Raw genomic sequence first — 18,949 nt, 5'->3', positions numbered from 1 at the left:
GAGCTGTGTTTCTTTTAAAACGAGGAAAGGTTCTAATCTTTCTCCAAAGTATTCTGCTCGAAGGTTTTGAGATATTTGACGATACTTAAAAGATTGAGTGTGATCAAACTTTAAGAGAAAGTTGGCATGCTCAAAAAGAAGTTACCCAGTTTTGTTTTCGAGGACGAAAACTTTTCTTTCAAAGGAGAGAAAATGTTATGAGACTGACAAGTAACATTAAAAGGTAAGACTAGAAAAAATTATTTATATGCAAAAGGATGCATACAAATAAGATTCAGGGGATTTCAAATAGGAAATACCTAAGCAATGGTTAATAGACATTAGAGTAAAAAGGAAAGTAGATGATGCACAATGAAAGCCAAAGAGACACATGGATAGTTAAAGAGGCATTGAACAAAGAAAAAATAATGTCTAGCCAATGAAAGGTCAAGGGACTCAAGTTGGAAGGTCATGCACCATCTAGGCCTATATAACTATGAGGTAAGAGACTATTTGGAATATGGTTGGGTGGAGAATCAAAGTTCTATTCTTACAAGTCCTCAAGCTTATGATGCAAGGAACATTACATCAAAAGTCTTTGGAACCCCCTCTCGAGAAAGATACAGTTTATATATCTCAAAAAAGGCTTTCAGACCAATCCTGTTTTCTTTTTCTTTTTTCGAGTACATCCACCACCACTGATAATAGACAATGAAAAACAACTCACAAAAGGGAAGCTAAACTAAACACTCCAGCGACCTTCCTACGTCTTATGCATGCACTACCTTCTGCAAGCACTTCTCTTTGATCAACAAAAGAACATCTTTTGTTTCATATGCCTATTCAGCTCAGGGAACGGGAAATGGGTAGGTTGCTCGGATTTCATTGTCACCGAGGAGGTCTCTGAACCTTCACTATCCAAAAAGTTGCGGGCATGTGTAGCAGCAAGATGAGCATACGCAACCGGAGCAACTGCAAACACAAAACCAAAAGACTTAGAATGCTGCTCATCCCCCCAACATTCACCAAGGAGGGTTGAAGCATGAACGTGTACAATTTTCCTACCAGTTGAAACAGACGTTGTGCTTCTCGCATACCTGCCAAACGACAACAGATGCATCTTGTAAATGAGAGCAGACTCATAGAAAAAGAAAAGCTGACACCTTGTTGACATACAAAGGTAAGACATGGAGTGACAACAAGCGCCCAATAATGAACCCCGAAGTTGCTTACGTGTAGCACAAGTAGTGGGTCAGTTCTTGCAGTTCATCTACTGTAAAATTATTCTCATCCACCAACACTTGATAGTGTGTAGGCCGCGATGTTCCCTGCATTAATCAATCAACAGGCTTAGCAACCAAGAAGCCATTTTTGATTACCATACCTCTTCTTTAGAGTTGATGGATTCTAAGATCAAAATAATCTACAAACCCCCCAACACTTTTTGAGCCTACGACTCTTAAAAGGAAGGCCCTCCTTCACACCTCCCTGTAAGGAGGGGTTCACGTGCTCACACGCCTCATGCCGTGGTCATCAAGCCCATATAGATCAGAAGTTACCAGCAGTTTGACTAATGCTCCCCCTCTTCTCTACAACAAATCAAGCAGCTAACAACAACAGTGAGAGCAAGTCGGCTCCCCAAGCTCCGTTGCTTTGGAAAATGTTCCCATCACGCAACTGTTGTGCAGGATGTTCTCTCCATTTGACGGAGTGGCTTAACTTGTGGGGAATGTCCCAATGGCTTTGCCCACCCTAAAACCTCAAACATATTTGAAAGTGCGGTGCATGCATGCATGCATGTGTGTGTGTGTGTGTGTGTGTGAGAGAGAGAGAGAGAGAGAGAGAGAGAGAGTTTATCTAACAATGGTGGTGTCCACCCACCATAAATTGGAAAAAAAACAAAAGAGCCACGTTATGTTCTTCAGATATCACGCAGTGAAAAGAAGACTCACTATAATGCCATTATGAGCACATAAGTAGAAGTCATAGTTGTAAGGATGGCAAAGGCTATCATCTACAATTGTACCTGTATGTAACCAGAAAAATAAAAGTTTATGGGATGGATTCACACATCAAACAAAGCTTCTTCCATTCATGGTAAGCAATACATGGTGACAAATAGATGATCTGGGGGAGTGGCAGAATTGACTTCAATTTGAAGATAATGGCGTGTAATAAATCAAATCCAATGCCTTTGCTGCATTGAATGCACAAGCTTTGAAATTTACCAGGGGCTACATTTCGTTTCTCACGATCGTCGTTTGGAAAGAACCGAGTGTGGTGCCTTTTCTGCACCACAATGAAGGTGATTTTTGGATCATGCTTCTTCTCCACAGGGACACACGCAAAAGCCTAGACACGATATGGACAAGGGTTACCATGCAGTAGATGCAAACTGCCACAACTACACCTGCAGATGGTCAGGAGCAGCATCAAACCTTTTTTAAAGCAAGATACTCATCTCTTAGAACCTGCTCAAATTGGGACTCGCTGACTCCATCCCTTCAACATGCACCCAAGTCAATACAGCCAAAAGTTTAGGCTAAGGAGTGGGGCATTGAGCCAACTATAAAGCCAGGCCTGCCCTTGGTAATGGTGTATTATGTACGGATCATGAGGTCAGCTGGTTCAAGAATCTCACCGGAATACAATAACTTGCTTTGGAACACGTTCAGGCACTCCAGGACAAGTATCATAAAAGTCTCTCAGCAATTCTCTGTAAAAGGCCCAACAAACTCACCCATGTTATTATAGATCAGAGGCATGCAAGAATACTATAAGCAGGCTTAAACATTGCCTACAATTATTACATTAGAATTTGATGTCTTCTTGGTGGTGTGAAGATTGATCTTACACAATCATTCCTCCAGACTCTTCATACAGCCCTGATATCATCTCCACTTTGCGAGACTGGGCTCTCAACCTTACTCCATACTGAGAAAAATATGGCCACCCTCTGGATCCCACAACCTGATGTGATGAAGGGTGAAAAGCAAGCAGATGAGGTTTTAAGAACTTTATAGGAGAGTTAAAAATCCCTTATAATATTTGCTTGGGGGTCTACCGCAGCTATGGAAGGTGAATCCGAGAATCCAGGAGACCCGTGAGAGACATCCATGCCAAAAATTATAGTAGGCGTGCGCGACACTTTGGGCAGTCTCCCATAGAATTCATGTGCTAGTAAAGAATTGTGCCCTCCAAGCTATTCACACAGCCCGCAGTTCAAATTAAAAAAGTTAACAATGATGATTATATCGCATCCAAACACACCAGTAGCCCATGTATAACTTGCCTTTGCATTGAGCTTTAGAGCAACATTAGTCAAGTATTGATCCTTGACAAGCCTAGGAGGAGCAATGCACTGTGTAATAATACCATGTCGGGTTTCCAACAATTTTTTCAATGGCCCTGCCCCATAGAACTGAGTCAGCTGTGCCACATGCAAATACATGTTTAAGTATGACCAATCTGCTATCAATACAAAAAAAAGGGGGCACAGACTTATATATCCCTGACCATATAAATCACTTGTTTTCTTCACTGGAAGTATGCAGAGCATAAAATTCGGGGCTGATGATCTGCGTCTCACTTCGGCAACCATGTTCCAGACCCTGTCGGCAGCAGGTAGGCCCTGGAAATTGTGGGGCTCTTGCAAGACATATGAATGAGGCGGGACATGCTGCCAAAGTGGAAGAAAGTCTCGTATATAAAAGATGTGTCTGATGTGCACGAATGCTAGAATAATCCCGTCTCAGGAGCTACTCACCATTCCTTTGCTGTTGCAAACTTTTGCAAGATCTTGTGCAATGCGATCAGCATTAGTGGAGGGTAACCTTCCATCAAAATTTAGAACGATCCAAGAATCGATCTTAGCACCAGTTTCCATGAGCTAATTGATGCATGTAGGTTTGAAAACAAAAAAAACAAAAAAACAAAAAAAAAAGTAGTTAGTTTTATAAAAGAAAACCATGTAAAGAGCACCGAGTAACTGTCAACTCTATTTGAAAGATGCATACATGACTTGTGAATAATCATCACAGATGCATTCAGGGCATGTCTACAGATCACCTTTCCATGATGACGAGAAAAGCAAATTTACGACTCACCTTACCGTTGAGATTCCACTTTCCATCCCGTGGCACTTCCTCGATATTCCCAAATTTTAACTGGACAACAATGACCTCGGCTAAGCATGCACGAAAGTTACTGTGCGGCTAGCAAGATTCCTAAGATTGAACTTGCAAACAATTAGCTCGGCTTTGCATTGATGAAAAACTAATCAGGTTCTTTAAAGATTTTGACTTTCTTGAATCTAGCCCTTATCAGGTTATTCAGCATGGGCATGATCTTACTGCTGGTGCATCCAGCACCCTTCCGGGAACTACTCGCATGGCAGGTGCTATATCAATACTGAAGTCGCGGATCAGAGAGTCTCCGTTATACTCACTGGTTTTCATAGCCTGGAAAACAAAACGTGTAATGATTAGCAACATCCTTCAAGCCCATTTCCTTCTTCCATGTAATTAAATGATTGCTGCAGCAAAAACATATATGGTCCCACTTTTGATGAACATAAAATGCACTGGTGAACACCACAAGAATAGCAACAGAGAAAGTGGCACCTTCTGTATTATGCTTCTTCTTTGCTGAGGTTCCAAGCGGGCTTGCTCAATCATTCTCTGTCTCTGGTTGCTGGACAAAGTCTTGCAGTATCTCTGACCCTTCACTATTCGACAGAGCTAGTCACATGATACACAAGTGTTTAGATTTGGAAGCTCTCCCATGCTTGGCATAATTCACTGTCTGAACATGCTTGGTTTTGGGTGTATTCACTTCAAAAATGCAGCCATTGATGTTGGATATTCACCTCCACTGGGATAAAAATAGGCTTTTTCGGTCTTCCTGCTTGTATGCACGGCAATCGTGGGCATTTAAGGACAATCTGGTATTGGATCTCATAGTACTTCTGAACTGTTAATTCAGTCTCTATCAAGTTGCCTGTGTCATCCTTGGTCTTCATAATGAATCTATCAGCAACACAGTATAACTAGCATTGAGTAACATCAACTACGAAACACCAACACATGAATGGAACCAAGCCATAAAAATGGAATGCAGGACTGCACGACAGTTCAAAGGCACAGTTTGATGATGCACCCACTTTTGTTCTGAACAAGGATGATTACTAAACCCCGCAATTTTGTGCACCATCTTTGTGGGTAGAGTCTCGACTCTGATTCCTTTTAAGACTCTTTTCACCTGGACAGTAGCCATTTTCGAAAAAAAGCTATCAGTTTCTTGAATGTGACTTACCAATCCATGAAGAAAATACACCCTTTCAAATTCCTTACCTTGTCCCAGTCAACGCATTCTAGATTTGGGGTATTGAATTTCTCTCTCACAAAGTCCAGGACACTTGAAGGCTTCAAAACTGTTGTTGTAGCAATGTCTTATCATCCTCATACCAGCAGCAACATGAGAATCAATGAGAGCTAATTTTACCTTTAAAAAACTTTACAAATTCAGGGGAATTAGTGAAATGCAAATTCTAGTTATCATGACAAGACAATATCACATACACCTAAAAGGCATCATGGGCCCTAGGGTTACATACCCAAATTCAAAGAGAGCCCTCCTATGGATGGACGAAAGCTGGTGTGAAATCCTTGCCACGTTTGCACACCTTCTCCAATATCCGAAACTCCAAACTTATCACTGAAAAAATTGTCTTTGATAAGGAGGTAATCCCTGCAATCCGCACATTTTACAAAGCACTAAGCTCTCATTGAGACATTGGTCATGATCATTTATAATAATTTGCATCAAGAAGAAGAATCTGAATGACCATACTTGGCAGCTGCATGTTGGCGCATGACGATGTCAAGCACTTGGAGAGCACTTTGGGCCTTTTCACTGTGTTGGCTATGCAGGAGATTAAGAATGGCCCCCATCTTCACTGTTGCCACATATTCGACCTTTACCTTGAACTCTCTCCCCCTCCTCACAATCTTCCTCCTCTTCTGGGGGTCCTCCTCTGAAGTTGAAGGGCCCACACTGCAAGTATTGGTTGCATGCTTAACCTCATTATTATGAACACATCAATAATCGAGAAATCATGGATCCAAGTAAATGCATCAAAAAAGTACAGCTAGGTGTAGGTTGTGGGCACATAAGAAATGCTGCTTCGAGCTGATACTTCTCATCAATAACACAAAACTGTGTAATCGGATAACCCTTCACAGACCGTCGTCATTACGAGAGTCCAGAATTAAAACACCTGGGGAAATCTCCAACCCTCATCCTGTTCAATGACTAAACTGTCCACTCCTTCAGCCTGCTCTGCTTTATTGGCTCCTTTAATTCGCAGTCACACTATTTACTTCCAAAAAGCACATGCTCTTCCTCCACCCTGATTTAAAATCAGTTCTCCAATCAAAGTACAATTGCCACCGCAATTCTTCCTTTCCAAGTCCCCATGCTAGCTTCTCTCCTCCCATCCGTCGAGGTTGTTAGATTCTCTCTTGGCATCCAGTGACAGCTGGAAGCCTCTTGGTGCCCTGCATCCCCTGCAGAAAGCGGGTTCCAGCCTATCGGCGGTGTGTTGCCCAATCCTTCCTGCATGGAATGGAGGGAACCAAGAGGTTCCTTACACCTTAATCTTGATTACTACATGTGAATTGTTTACAGTAAACTGACTTGAAGTTGAAAAGAAGGGTTTCTCTTACTTGCGGATGGCAGATTCTTCCAGCAACACCACAAACTCGCTCATTTGGAATGGGAGAGGGCCTGAGGTGAATAGGCTCTTCTCGCCATCGTAGGCAAAGAGCTTGCCACCAAATTCTCTAGAGCCATACGTTAGGCGGACCTTCTCAAGGATTGTGCGGCCCAGGCTCTTGTTGAGGTTTGCATCATGGCCAGGTTCCAACCCGGGGATGGATATGCAAACCTAAAAAAGAAAAAGAGAAAAATGCAGGGCTCACTGTACAAAAGCAAAGCATATGGCAATGTATATGCTACAAAAAAGTTAGAGCTCATTGCACAATGTAAACGGAAATAGTCATCAAGCTAACTTAAGTTGAGAGCTCATGGTATACAATTTCATAAAGCTGCAGTAGGCATGCTAACTAACTCAAATGCAGACCTCATGATAGATACATGTATTAATCAAAACAAAGAGGGTTCATTACACATTAATAATGTGGGTACAACACTGGGCTGATTGAGAGAGAGCCTTACATCGTAATGAAAGACATCCTTTGAAGGCTGGTAATGTACAGCGAAGTGGTTGCACAAGAGCCTCACACGCCTTCCGCTTCTCCCAATCCCTGGCCTCTGCATCTGACTCGGAGGATTCATCGCCATGACACGTGTCAAGTCCGGATTGGCTGCAGCGCCACTACTGCTAGAGGGTCGGTCTGCCATTGTGCGTCCTATCTGCAAAAAAACAATGGCCCGCGTGCAGACAACCTAATCTAAAGACGGTCTAAGCTTTTCACGACTAAGATTGTCTACTCCTACACACATATATAAATTAGAAAAAAAGCATTTCGCACTTTGCTAAATTTAGGGCTTTTGTTCTATTTCTATTCACGATTAATGCCCGCAGCTTACTTTAAATCATCGATTCAATTAAAAAAATGGAATATACCAAAATGTTAGTCGTCTACTCCTTAAAAAAACACACACATATATAAATTAGAAAAAAAGCATTTCGCACTTTGCTAAATTTAGGGCTTTTGTTCTATTTCTATTCACAATTGATGCCCCGCAGCTTATTTTAAATCATCAATTCAATTTAAAAAATGGAATATACCAAAATATTTTTTGTATTTCTATTAAATATATTCTTGTGACATTTTCAAGAATAAGAGTGTTTTTAGAAGGTTTCATTTTAGTATGTAGTGATTAACGCTTGAAAAAGTCAATGAAATGATGACCTTTCTATTTGCACCCACATGCTTTCTATTTGCATGCCGTCACCCATATCCTTTCTATTTATGGTCTCACAATTCTCTATGAAAGGGCCTCAAAGGCCCCTCCTCTTCTTCTCTTCTCTAGAGAATGAGCTTTCATTCAACGATTAAGAGAGGAGGTGGGAGAACTCACTTACTATGGACTAATGTACATTAAAAGTTTAGAAATCATCAATAGACAACTTGATTAGCGTATATAGAAAATCAATCGCGTTCTCCCAAAGTTTGATATCAGCTGCCTAGTACTACTAATTAGTTAGTAGCAAAAAAAACAAACCATTAATAAAGACAACAAGCAAAACCAAAAACAAAGCTTATATAATTTTTTATGTGCAAATGTAAGTGGCGGGTTGCTATAGTATAGTGGCATGCTGATGTAAGAGGCCAATTAGAACAATAAGGGGTTCAAATCTCATTCATGACACGTTCAAGGAAAACCTAAGGTATGCCCTTAGAGATTAATCACTCCGCATTACTAATTCGCTAGTAGAAGGAAAATAGGAGCTATTGTAGCTACTTGCAATAAATAAACCTTGCACTATTCAAGACAACAACCATAAGCAAAACAAAGCTTATATATGTCATAATACCGAAAGCAACATCTTTACAAATACGAAAAAAGCATAGAGTAAACATTATTATTGCTTGCACACTTTGATTACAAAACTGATGGTTGTCTGTCCACCCATGTGCTCCAAGTAAGGAGTTTTGGACAAAGGACGTCTTACCAAACTAGTCTATATATAAGATCAAGCATGGATATATATAGTGCCTAGGGTAGGCATGGCTAAAGGTTGGTCATATTGGCCAACCCACGACTTGGTCCAAAATGACGAGCCCGCTATATCATCTGACTGGGACCATATTAGATTACTTTAGTAAAGTCCTTTAACGTAACTCCCACGATCATCTTAGAATGTCTTAACTCTGTCAAATGCGTCTCACAACCCTGTTGGAATTAGGGTTGCAGGAAAGCACACAAAGCTTGGAGAAGAAGAAGCAAGAATGCACACAATGTATTAGATTGTGTCAATGTACAAAAGATAAGTTAGCCCTAGAATGATGGGCGTATATACAAGCCGGGGGAAAAAAACCTCCTAAAGAGGGAAAAAGTGCCCTGACGGTCCTAAGTGTGTTCACATACATCACTGCCTATATATATGGCAACAAATCCCCCCTGGGAGTGATGGTGTGAACGAGAGCTAGCACTAGTGCCATGCCCGAAGTAGATCAATCCACAAAGGGGAGCAAGCCCAAAGCTTTGCGGAAAGCTTCGAACTTCTCACGAGGAAGCGCCTTTGTGAAAAGATCGGCGAGGTTGTCCTGTGTTGGCACATAGGCCAAGCTGATCTCTCCTGCTGAGAGTCTCTCCCTGACATAGTGATAATGCACCTCAATGTGCTTTGTGCGAGCATGAAAAACTGGGTTTCTCGCAACTGCCAATGCGCTCTGACTGTCAGTGAAGATAGAGGTGGCAGACTCCTGTCCAACACCCAAGTCAGCCACCATAAGCCGTCTGAGCCACACACACTCAACCGTAGCTGTGAAAGCTGCCCTGTACTCAGCTTCACAACTAGAAGTGGCCACAGTAGGTTGCTTCTTGCTCAACCAAGATATGCATGAGCTACCGAGCATGAAACAAAAACCACTTGTGGACACTCTTGTGTCATAGCAACCAGCTCAATCTGAGTCCAAAAAAGCATGTAAAGTTGGCGGCAACGATCCCCCCTTGGGATAAAACAACCCAAGATGTATGGTGCCACTCAAGTAGCGAAAGATACGTTTAACTGCCTTCCAATGCTGAGACCCTGGGCTATGCATAAACCTGCTCACCTATGAGACTGCAAACTGAATGTCCGGCCTCGTAATGCATACATAAATGAGGCAACCAACAGCTGTCTGATAGAGTGTGACATCAAAGTGATCTCCAGCATCATGAAGACTCAACTTTAAATCTGTCTCCATTGGAGTGGCAATAGGCTTGCAGTCTTCAAGGCCAAATCTCCGCAACAATGTCTCAATATACTTTGTCTGACACAAAGCAATACCTCCATCACACTGCTTAAATTGTATCCCCAAATAATGATGCAAATGCTCCAAATCTGACATCTCAAAAGAGGCATTCAAATCAGCCTTAAAATCAGCAATATGACTTTCATTTGGTCCTGTGGTAGCATGTCATCGACATAGAGAGCAATGATTAGATGTACATCATCCACACATTTAACATACAAAGTGCTTTCTGTTGGACTATTCTGAAAACCATGTGCAGTCAAATATGCATGTATCTTTTCATACCAAGCTCGTGGAGCTTGCTTTAAACCATATAAAGCCTTTTTCAACCTGCACACTTTGTTTTCCTGCCCTCTTTGAACAAAACCACGAGGCTGCGATACATACACCTCCTCATGCAAATGTCCATTCAAGAACGCAGTCTTTATGTCCAGCTGATGTACATTCCAACCATTATGAGCTGTCAATGCACAAATGCTACGAATGGTAGTTCATACGACAAGTGGGGGCAAAGGTCTCATCAAAATCAATGCCCTTTTCTTGAGCATAACCCTTTGCAACAAGTCTAGCCTTATAGCGATCAACACTGCCATCTGGCTTTCGTTTCAACTTAAAAACCCACTTACATCCAATGGCCTTTTTACCAATAGGCAAATCACACAAAGACCATGTACCATTCTTCATTATAGCATCATATTCACTTTGCATTGCAACCAACCAATTTTCTGATTTTTGTGCCTCATCAAATGAAAGAGGTTCTTCCTCTTCACACATACTAGACACAGCCAAAGCATAACAATCTGATGCATAAGAGGCATGCTGAAAACCTGAACGAGTACGACTAGATATAGGTGCATCAATTTTACTATCACGCAAGGTTTGCACCAGCCATTTAGGCATACCTCTAGCCTGCTCATTTTCAGCCCTATCCTCAGAAATTACATCCTGTAAATCTGCATCAGAAATAGGCTGATCTATGATGTCGTTTGAAATCTGCATAGGTTGAATATTTGCCTCATTAGGACTTACATTTGAATTCCGACCTGTAAACAGAGGCAACAATGTATCAAATACATCCCGTGAGCTCACACCTGTCTCTTTGGTACATGATAACAAGGGCTGCACAGCATCTTCCACAAAAACAACATCTCGACTAATCAAGATACGCTTTGACTACGGATGATACAATCTGTAACCCTTGCTCTCAGCAATGTAACCAACAAAAATGCATTTGACAGCCTTATCATCCAATTTTTTGCGTTGTTGCACAGGCACTAAAGCATAGGCCAAGCAACCAAAGACACGCAAGTGACCAATAGAAGGCTTCCTGCCATGCCAAGCTTCATATGGAGTAATAGACTGCAAGGCCTTAGTGGGACACCTGTTGAGTACATATGCAGCACATATGACAGCCTCAAGCCAAAACGCATGTGGCAAAGCTTGGCTCTTGACCATACATCGTGCCATCTCCATAAGTGACCTGTTTTTCCTCTCAGCAACACCATTTTGTTGAGGGGTATATGGCACTGTACATTGGTGTTTTATCCCACGACTAGCCAGAAATGCATCAAACTCTTTAGACATGTACTCCCCCCCTCGATCAAAGTGGAGGGTGCCCACAGTACAATTGGATACATTTTCAACCATAAGTATAAACTGTTTGAAGCACAAAAACACTTTGGACTTTGCCTTCAGTGGATATACCCATGCATGCCTTGAGTAATCATCAATGAAAGTCACGAAGTACAAGTGTTTACCAAATGACGGAGTTTGCATAGGCCCACATACATCACTATGTACAAGTTGCAATTTGCGAGTGGCCCGCATAGAACCATCCTTTGGAAACGCAGAACGCTGCATTTTGCCCAAAATACAGCCTTCACAAACATGTTTCAAGGGCCTTACAAAATAGAGTGCATCCATCACGTGCACTTACAACACAAGGGTGGAGCATTGAGCAAATGCTATTTTATAAGGCCTCCTTATATAGGAGATATTACAAAATAGAGCACATCCATCACCTACAGAGTAACAACACAATGTAAATGTTTTTCCAATAATATATTCATATCCCTCAAATATATTACTTTAGTATATGTATAACCTGTTGATATGTCAAGCTCAACATGAGCTTATACTCACGAGGCGCCTGCATGACCATTCGACATTTACATCAATGGCAGGTTTGGTAGCTGAACTGATATATCTTTGCCAGAGATTCTACACCTGGACTATACCGACTAGTCCACACCTACCCACTCCACTTAGCGTATTTAGATTATGGATCGCTTGTATATACTCTATTATGTGTGTTAGTCAATCTTCTTTGTAGACCTCTTTTGTTGTGATGGAGAGTCTAGTGGCTCGGAGATGAGCCTTGATAAGGAACTTGGGATTTCAGTAATGAGGACACCTAGTGTGAAGAAGGCTATGGAAGCCATGAATGCAAAGTTGCGAAGATCTGGAAGAGTCAAAAACCCTATGCGTGCAGAGGTTGACTTATGATGGTTCTATGGCTCATCATTATACTTATATGGAAAAAGTTATGCAGGTTGTAGAATCCACATGTTTTGATGAGGCTATTGGAAATGGGTGTTGGGAGAAAGCTATGGATAAGGAGATGGATGCGTTGTATGGAAATGAGACTTGGGATTTGGTGCCATTGCCTGAAGGCAAGAAAGTTATTGGTTGTAAGTGGATGTATAAGGTGAAACATAACAGTGATGGCAGCATAAGCAGGTATAAGGCTAGATTGGTAGCCAAAGGATATGCACAGACACATGGAATTGATAGTGAGGAGACATTTGTCCCAGTTGCAAAGACGACAACTGTGAGAGCTGTAATTGCGGTGGCTATAGCTAAAGACTGGTTTTTACATTAGATGGATGTAAAAAATGTGTTCTTGCATGGTGACTTGCAAGAAGTGTATATGGATCAGCCACCTAGTTTTGAGGATATAGTTCACTCGGAGTATATATGTAAGCTTCATAAGGCTTTGTATGGGTTGAAGCAAGCTCCACAAGCATGGCATGACATGATTGCTGAGTATCTTATCACTATTGGTTTTCATATGGCAGATACAGATCACTCTTTGTATGTACGCAAGAGTGATAAGGGTATTGTGATCATCACCATCTATGTGGATGATATTATTGTTGGGGGTGACAACTTGGATGAGATTGAGCATGTGAAAAATCTTCTCAAAAGGAAGTTTGAGATAAAGGATTTGGGAGATCTGCACTACTTTTTGGGAATTGAGATCATTCGCACACCTGATGATATTTGGTTGTCAGAGAAGCAGTATATATTGGACATGTTGTCCAAGTATGGGATGGCTGATTGTAAGTCAATCTCAATGCCATTAGACCAAAATGGAAAGCTTAGTGTGCGGATACAGGTTATATGTTAGAGGATCCCACTATGTACAGGAAGATTGTGGGGAGTTTGATCTATGTCATGATTAGCAGGCCAGATTTGAGTTACACTGATGTCTCACTGATGTCTTAGAGATCCAGTTTATGCAGGTTCCACGCAAACCACATCTAGACAGTGTGCAACGCACACTTTGGTATTTGAGGGCCACTATTGATTATGCATTGTTTTATGTAGCAGGTGTACCATTGGAGCTATATAGGTACACAGATGCAGATTGGGCAGGTAGCATCTCAGACAGGAGATCTGCCAGTGGATTTATGTTTTCATTGGGGAGTGCTAATATGACATGGAGGAGCAAGAAGCAGCCCACAGTTGCCTTGTCAAGTACAAAGGTAGAGTACAGAGGAGTTGCGGTTGCAGTGTGTGAGGTAGCTTGGTTACGCTAACTACTTGTTGTTGTGGCTGATTTGGGGTTACATGTGGAGAGAAAGGTTGTCATATATTGTGACAATCTTAGCAGTATACAGTTGGCCAAGAAACCATTTTTCCATGCGCGAATGAAACACATTGAGGTACATTACCACTTTATCAGGGAGAGAGTCTTGGCAAGCGACATCGACTTGGTCTACCCTCTTGTCAAAGAGAACCACCGTGAAGACTACCCTCTTGTCAAAGAGAACCACCGTGAAGACTATCCTCTTTTGTTATGAGGAGTGATTTATGGAATTTATATTTCCATGTTTTTCATTAATTTTGAATTCTCCTAGATGAGTTTAGATTGGGACACACTTTTCTAAATCCACGCAGCTATAGCATACATGGGTGACTCCATATGTGTGTGATAGTTGGTTGTATCGTCTCAATGTGTTAGATTTTATGTGGTTATTTGTATTGTTAATTTAATCAATAAATTTATTAATTAATTGGCATAGTTGATGTAAGTACAGATCCTTGGGTTAGATAATGGAGGTGAGCTAGGGGTGGTCAGGAAGATTCGGAGATGCTCGACTTTGGGTGTCGCAACAAATTATTATTTCATTTTGTTGGATGCTCATTATTTATTCCATTTTAGGTAGCATTCATATTTATTGGCATTGGATATTTATTTAGACGTATCAAAGTTCTCTATTAGACATTTGAAATTATTATAGAGGTTGTAAAGGTTATAAATATTTATTTGGTTAAAAGAATACTCTAATTTTGAGTAGGTAGACATGCACATAAAGTAAAGCAAGCTATTTTTTCTTGAGATGAACATGTATGGAAGGTAAAGCTATCACTACAAGGGAATGATCACATAGCGATGCCCATATCAACGTCTTAGACTTAGGATTTTTCCCCGTTTTTCCCTTCCCATTACATCGATATCTTTGTCGAGATAGTAGTATCAATACGAGATCATCTGTATAAGCTGCAAGATATGCGAGCATCTGTAGTAGCATCGATAATGTAATATACTGATGCTTATTCCAACATATATACCGACTCTATAAAAAGATTTACCGACACTTATATCAATGCCTATATAGACTGTATATAAAATAATAAATTACCATAATGGGATAGACTAGGGCGAGCAGTTACTAGTCCCACTCTATCCCATTCTACAATTGTCAATCCCATCTGCCATTGGTACCACAATAGGTACTCAGATTTGAGAGATTTTGAAAGAAACGTGTTTGAAAGCATATTTACAAGACATACTGATACACACAAATATGATTAGATTGATATTAAAATTCACATAAACATCATTTACATTGATATAATTAATGTTGCACAGCCTATACATCGTTATTAACCACATTGGCTAACATAACTTTGAACATGCAAAGCAACAACCCTTTTGGGCCATACTTTTTGTACCACGCAAAGCGCTTCATGTAAATGATTAAGGGAAATCTCTAAGATTACGACTTGTGTAATGCCAAAAGATAGTCAAATCAAGATTATGACTTGTGTAATGCTGGTAGTATATCTTAGACTAGGAAATTAGCCTAAACTAGCTTTTGGGCCCCTGGACATTACTTGGGCAATTAGGCATTGTAAATGTGAGTCTTGTATCTAAGAAATTTTGACAAATGAGAAAAGACATAATCCCACTTACAATTGAGTTTGAGTTTTTGTTGCTTTTATGATTGTTGCTTGCTTGTGTGCTCTTCTCTTTGATGCATGCTTGCTTGAGGATGGTGTGTGTGAGTGATAGTGTGATGACGCTAGAGTAGAAATCTAGCATTGTTAGGCAGGCTCATAGAAAGCAATAAACATCATGATTGAATAATAAGAAAATCACCCAAACACAGATTAGCTAAAGCATAATTAAGACACAAATCACATGATAATTGCATTAATTAAGCTCTTGAAATGAGCCAAGGATTACAAGTTTTTATAGCTATCACAATGAGCCCTCATCCACAAGATACATGCATGCTTGTGCCATCCATGTGTCAATAAATGCCCACACTCCATGTGCTACCTTGTGTTTTCCATGTGCCAATAAATGCCCACACTCCATGTGCTACCTTGTGTTTTCCATGTGCTACCTTTTTGACCCCAATGATTTCACCTTTTATAAGTGACTATACAAATCAACCTTTGAGCTAGGACCCCTAGTCTTTCTTCTTTCTTTCTAATGTGTATACTCTCCCCCTTACTCTACACTTGTTGCACCCTCACACATTGCTATTTCAATACTCTTGCTCAATGTGATGAGATTCTATCACCTAACATGCTACAATCCAAGTCATATGCTAGAGACCATTATAAAATGAAGAAGGCCGCTTGTTGGAGTTGTGAAGAGGTTCCGACAACGATGGCTTAAGCTTTCAACAAGTTGTTTTCTTCTCCTCCATATGCATGGTCATGTATATATGTGCACGGTCATGTGCATGGTCATGTATGTATGCATTTCTATGTCCCATGCCATATCACATGTTGACATGGATACATCAAGTCCACGTCAGCAAAACCATAGTGCTCGCCAAAATGAAAAAAGCTTGCCACCGAATGCTTGTTGTCGAAAAATAACCTCATCCTCTCGAAATGCACTGTCTTAAGATTTTTACTACTTTTTAGCTTTTGTTCAATTTTTCCTTAGGCTTCTCTAACCAATCCCTTCACTGTTTCAAGTTTCTCAATCTCTTTTTCTGCATTGGGATATTCTTCCACACCTTTTGGGATTATTGGCCTTTCCTAGTTCGTTTGTTTGGGGGATTTTTATATAGGAACACTTTTGGCTAAAATATGCCAACCCTATTTTCATAGTATCTTCATCACAACCATCTTGGATGAGGATCATTGACTCACCCTTGCTTACCTTCTTTGGTCGTCTCCTCCTACCTTTTTTAGATGTAGAAGCCTGAGTTAGCACATTTAATGGTGTCACAATACGTCCTAGTTTTATACCTACTGTATACTTGTCACACGAGATCTTTAAATACTTGATGATAAAACTCAAACAACACAAAAATATAACCATAGAACTGAATTCAAATAGACTTGATTATGCATGAAATAAAATAGCAACAAGAGATAGAGTAGAAAGTACTTCACCACACAAGAGACCAATATTGGGTGCAATCTCCCCCCTCATGCATGTAGCTCCCACTTCCACGACTTGAGTATTCTAAGAATTGTATTCAATAAATAGCCCAAGGAGCTATTAATAGTTGTGTGTACAAAATTGGGCTTTGCTTTACATTTTAATAACCATATCAAAGTTCCTAAGGTTTGTGCATGCCAAAACCTTTGCCCAAATATAAATACTAAATGGGCCTTTATACATAAAATTACCTTGTGCACACTCGCACACGAAATATCCTAGCCACATGAAAGGCTATAAATGACATAAAATAACCAAAGCCACATAAAAGGCTATAAATGATTAATGAAATTCTAATACATGATTAGAAAAGGATCTCCATCTTCACGCCACCACTCAATCCACCATCCATGCGACACCTCAATCGGTATCCTCGTATAGTGCAACACCTCAATTGGTACCCTTGCACATCTCAGTACCTATACTCATAGACACAATCCATGTTAGTTAAACAATTAATTGAACACATCAATTAATCCCAATGTTGTTCATGAGAATATACGCAACCATAATATCATTTACATGTACCAACAGGCACCTCACACATGGGCATTCCTGATATAAAATAAGAAATATAATTCCCAGTAAACAAGAGTAATTCTTATAACATTCCCTCTTCCAAGGGTTGCAACTGTCCTCACTTGCATAAATCCATGAGAGGATGGCTTCATGATTGGTGTGGAAAACTAGATCAACACATGATGCAAATATGCAATGATCCAATCAAATGAACATATGTGAAACGAATCTAAGTGTCCCATAACACAAAGGCGCATTCCACATACACACATAGGATGGTAAAAGATAGAAGACATAAATGTGTATGGAGTAAGGAAATGAAATGAATCTGGTGTCCCATACCACCAGATTAATTCAACATATCACTCCTTTAGAATAGAAGTTTGGGATGGAGTGGCCAATTCCCTCTGAAACTTAAAATTTGGCACAAGTTTTCTTTATCTTAAAATTTTACTTAATTACAAAATTTGAACTAATCTTAATGTTTAATCTATGGTTTACTAATTAGGTTCTTAGGTTGTAAAAATATTATAGAAATGCTTAAAGAAATATAGAACAAATGTGAAAATTTTACAAAAAGAAGTGAATATATACCTACCTCCATGGTTTGAAAGAATTTTGATGGTGATACCCTCTTGCTTGAGATGTTTGTCGTCAGCTGAGGGTGTAGATAAAAGCTTGTTCTTGCTTTTCATCGGACAGTCTTTAGCATGATATCCTTTTTGATGAAATCTATAACATATAATGATAGACTTCTTACACTTTTTGTTATTAATGGAGCTATAGGTGTCTATTTTCTTGATTTCGTTAACTTTTGTTATTTCTCTTTTATTGTTCTTGCTTGGTCATCTCAAAAACTTCTTTTGGAATTTCTCTCGAAGTTCCCATTCTTTATATAAAAACATGCGAAGAGAGTCAATCTGTTCTTGAATTTTGGGACATTGTGGTGGTGGGGTAAATCAGCCATAGTTGAAACTAAAGAAATAGCAAATATTTTAGATGAGAAAAATTAGTACAGAATACATATCTTATTATTGTAGTGTCGTTGAAATCATCTAGTAGAAAAAATTTCAACACTCTAAAGACATGTGAGTCTTTATGCTTTTCTCTACATAGGAAATATAAACTTCTTAATTCAAAATGAATTATTAAAGAAGGAGTGAAAATAATGATTAAAGTTAGAACTAAAGACTTGCTATTGCACTAATATTAGAAACAACAATTGAAGTAATACTTGATATTATAAAAATAAACTATAAACAAGCTATTGATATCAAAGTTGGAGAAAGTTACCCTGAGTTGAGAAGTTGTTTGCTATTAAAGAAAAATAGAATTTGAAATGGGTAAAAACAGTAACTATAACAAGTTCAATAATAACTTTACAATGCTCTAATAATGCAGATGTGATTAGGTACAATTATTTTCTTGGGTGGTAACTTAGTTTTAAGGTAATGAAGTCGAGTAATAAATTCCTCATCAGATATATGGA

At 39.8% G+C, this 18,949-nt stretch overlaps 1 protein-coding gene across 4 annotated transcripts; it reads right to left on the bottom strand.

The window, feature by feature from the left end:
* Window positions 1–590: 590 nt before the first annotated feature.
* LOC147602823 (protein argonaute 4-like) lies at window positions 591–7,492 on the bottom strand. Of its 4 annotated transcripts, none has more exons than XM_086797338.1 (22): window positions 7,216–7,491; window positions 6,705–6,925; window positions 5,830–6,033; window positions 5,594–5,727; window positions 5,331–5,428; window positions 5,141–5,238; window positions 4,847–5,006; window positions 4,602–4,718; window positions 4,332–4,439; window positions 4,086–4,145; window positions 3,746–3,868; window positions 3,496–3,658; window positions 3,272–3,387; window positions 3,044–3,181; window positions 2,834–2,949; window positions 2,621–2,695; window positions 2,418–2,481; window positions 2,208–2,331; window positions 1,932–2,005; window positions 1,213–1,307; window positions 1,045–1,076; window positions 591–951 (listed from the first exon to the last, which is right to left on the bottom strand). In XM_086797338.1, exons 1-22 carry the CDS (start codon window positions 7,399–7,401, stop codon window positions 788–790), a joined length of 2,670 nt encoding a protein of 889 aa, XP_086653464.1. In that variant the 5' UTR covers window positions 7,402–7,491; the 3' UTR covers window positions 591–787. The 4 variants fall into 4 exon arrangements, 3 of the variants coding, with proteins under 3 accessions (XP_086653464.1, XP_086653465.1, XP_086653466.1); XM_086797339.1 differs by having other exon boundaries at window positions 5,331–5,410; XM_086797340.1 differs by lacking the exons at window positions 6,705–6,925; window positions 7,216–7,491 and adding an exon at window positions 6,126–6,261.
* Window positions 7,493–18,949: the final 11,457 nt, after the last annotated feature.

This window comes from Cibotium barometz, chromosome 65 (assembly GCF_041138505.1).
Source record: "Cibotium barometz isolate CiBa-2024 chromosome 65, ASM4113850v1, whole genome shotgun sequence".
Taxonomy (NCBI): Eukaryota; Viridiplantae; Streptophyta; class Polypodiopsida; order Cyatheales; family Cibotiaceae; genus Cibotium; species Cibotium barometz.
Note: the sequence above shows the minus strand (reverse complement) of the source record. Positions and strands in the feature narration are given on the sequence as shown.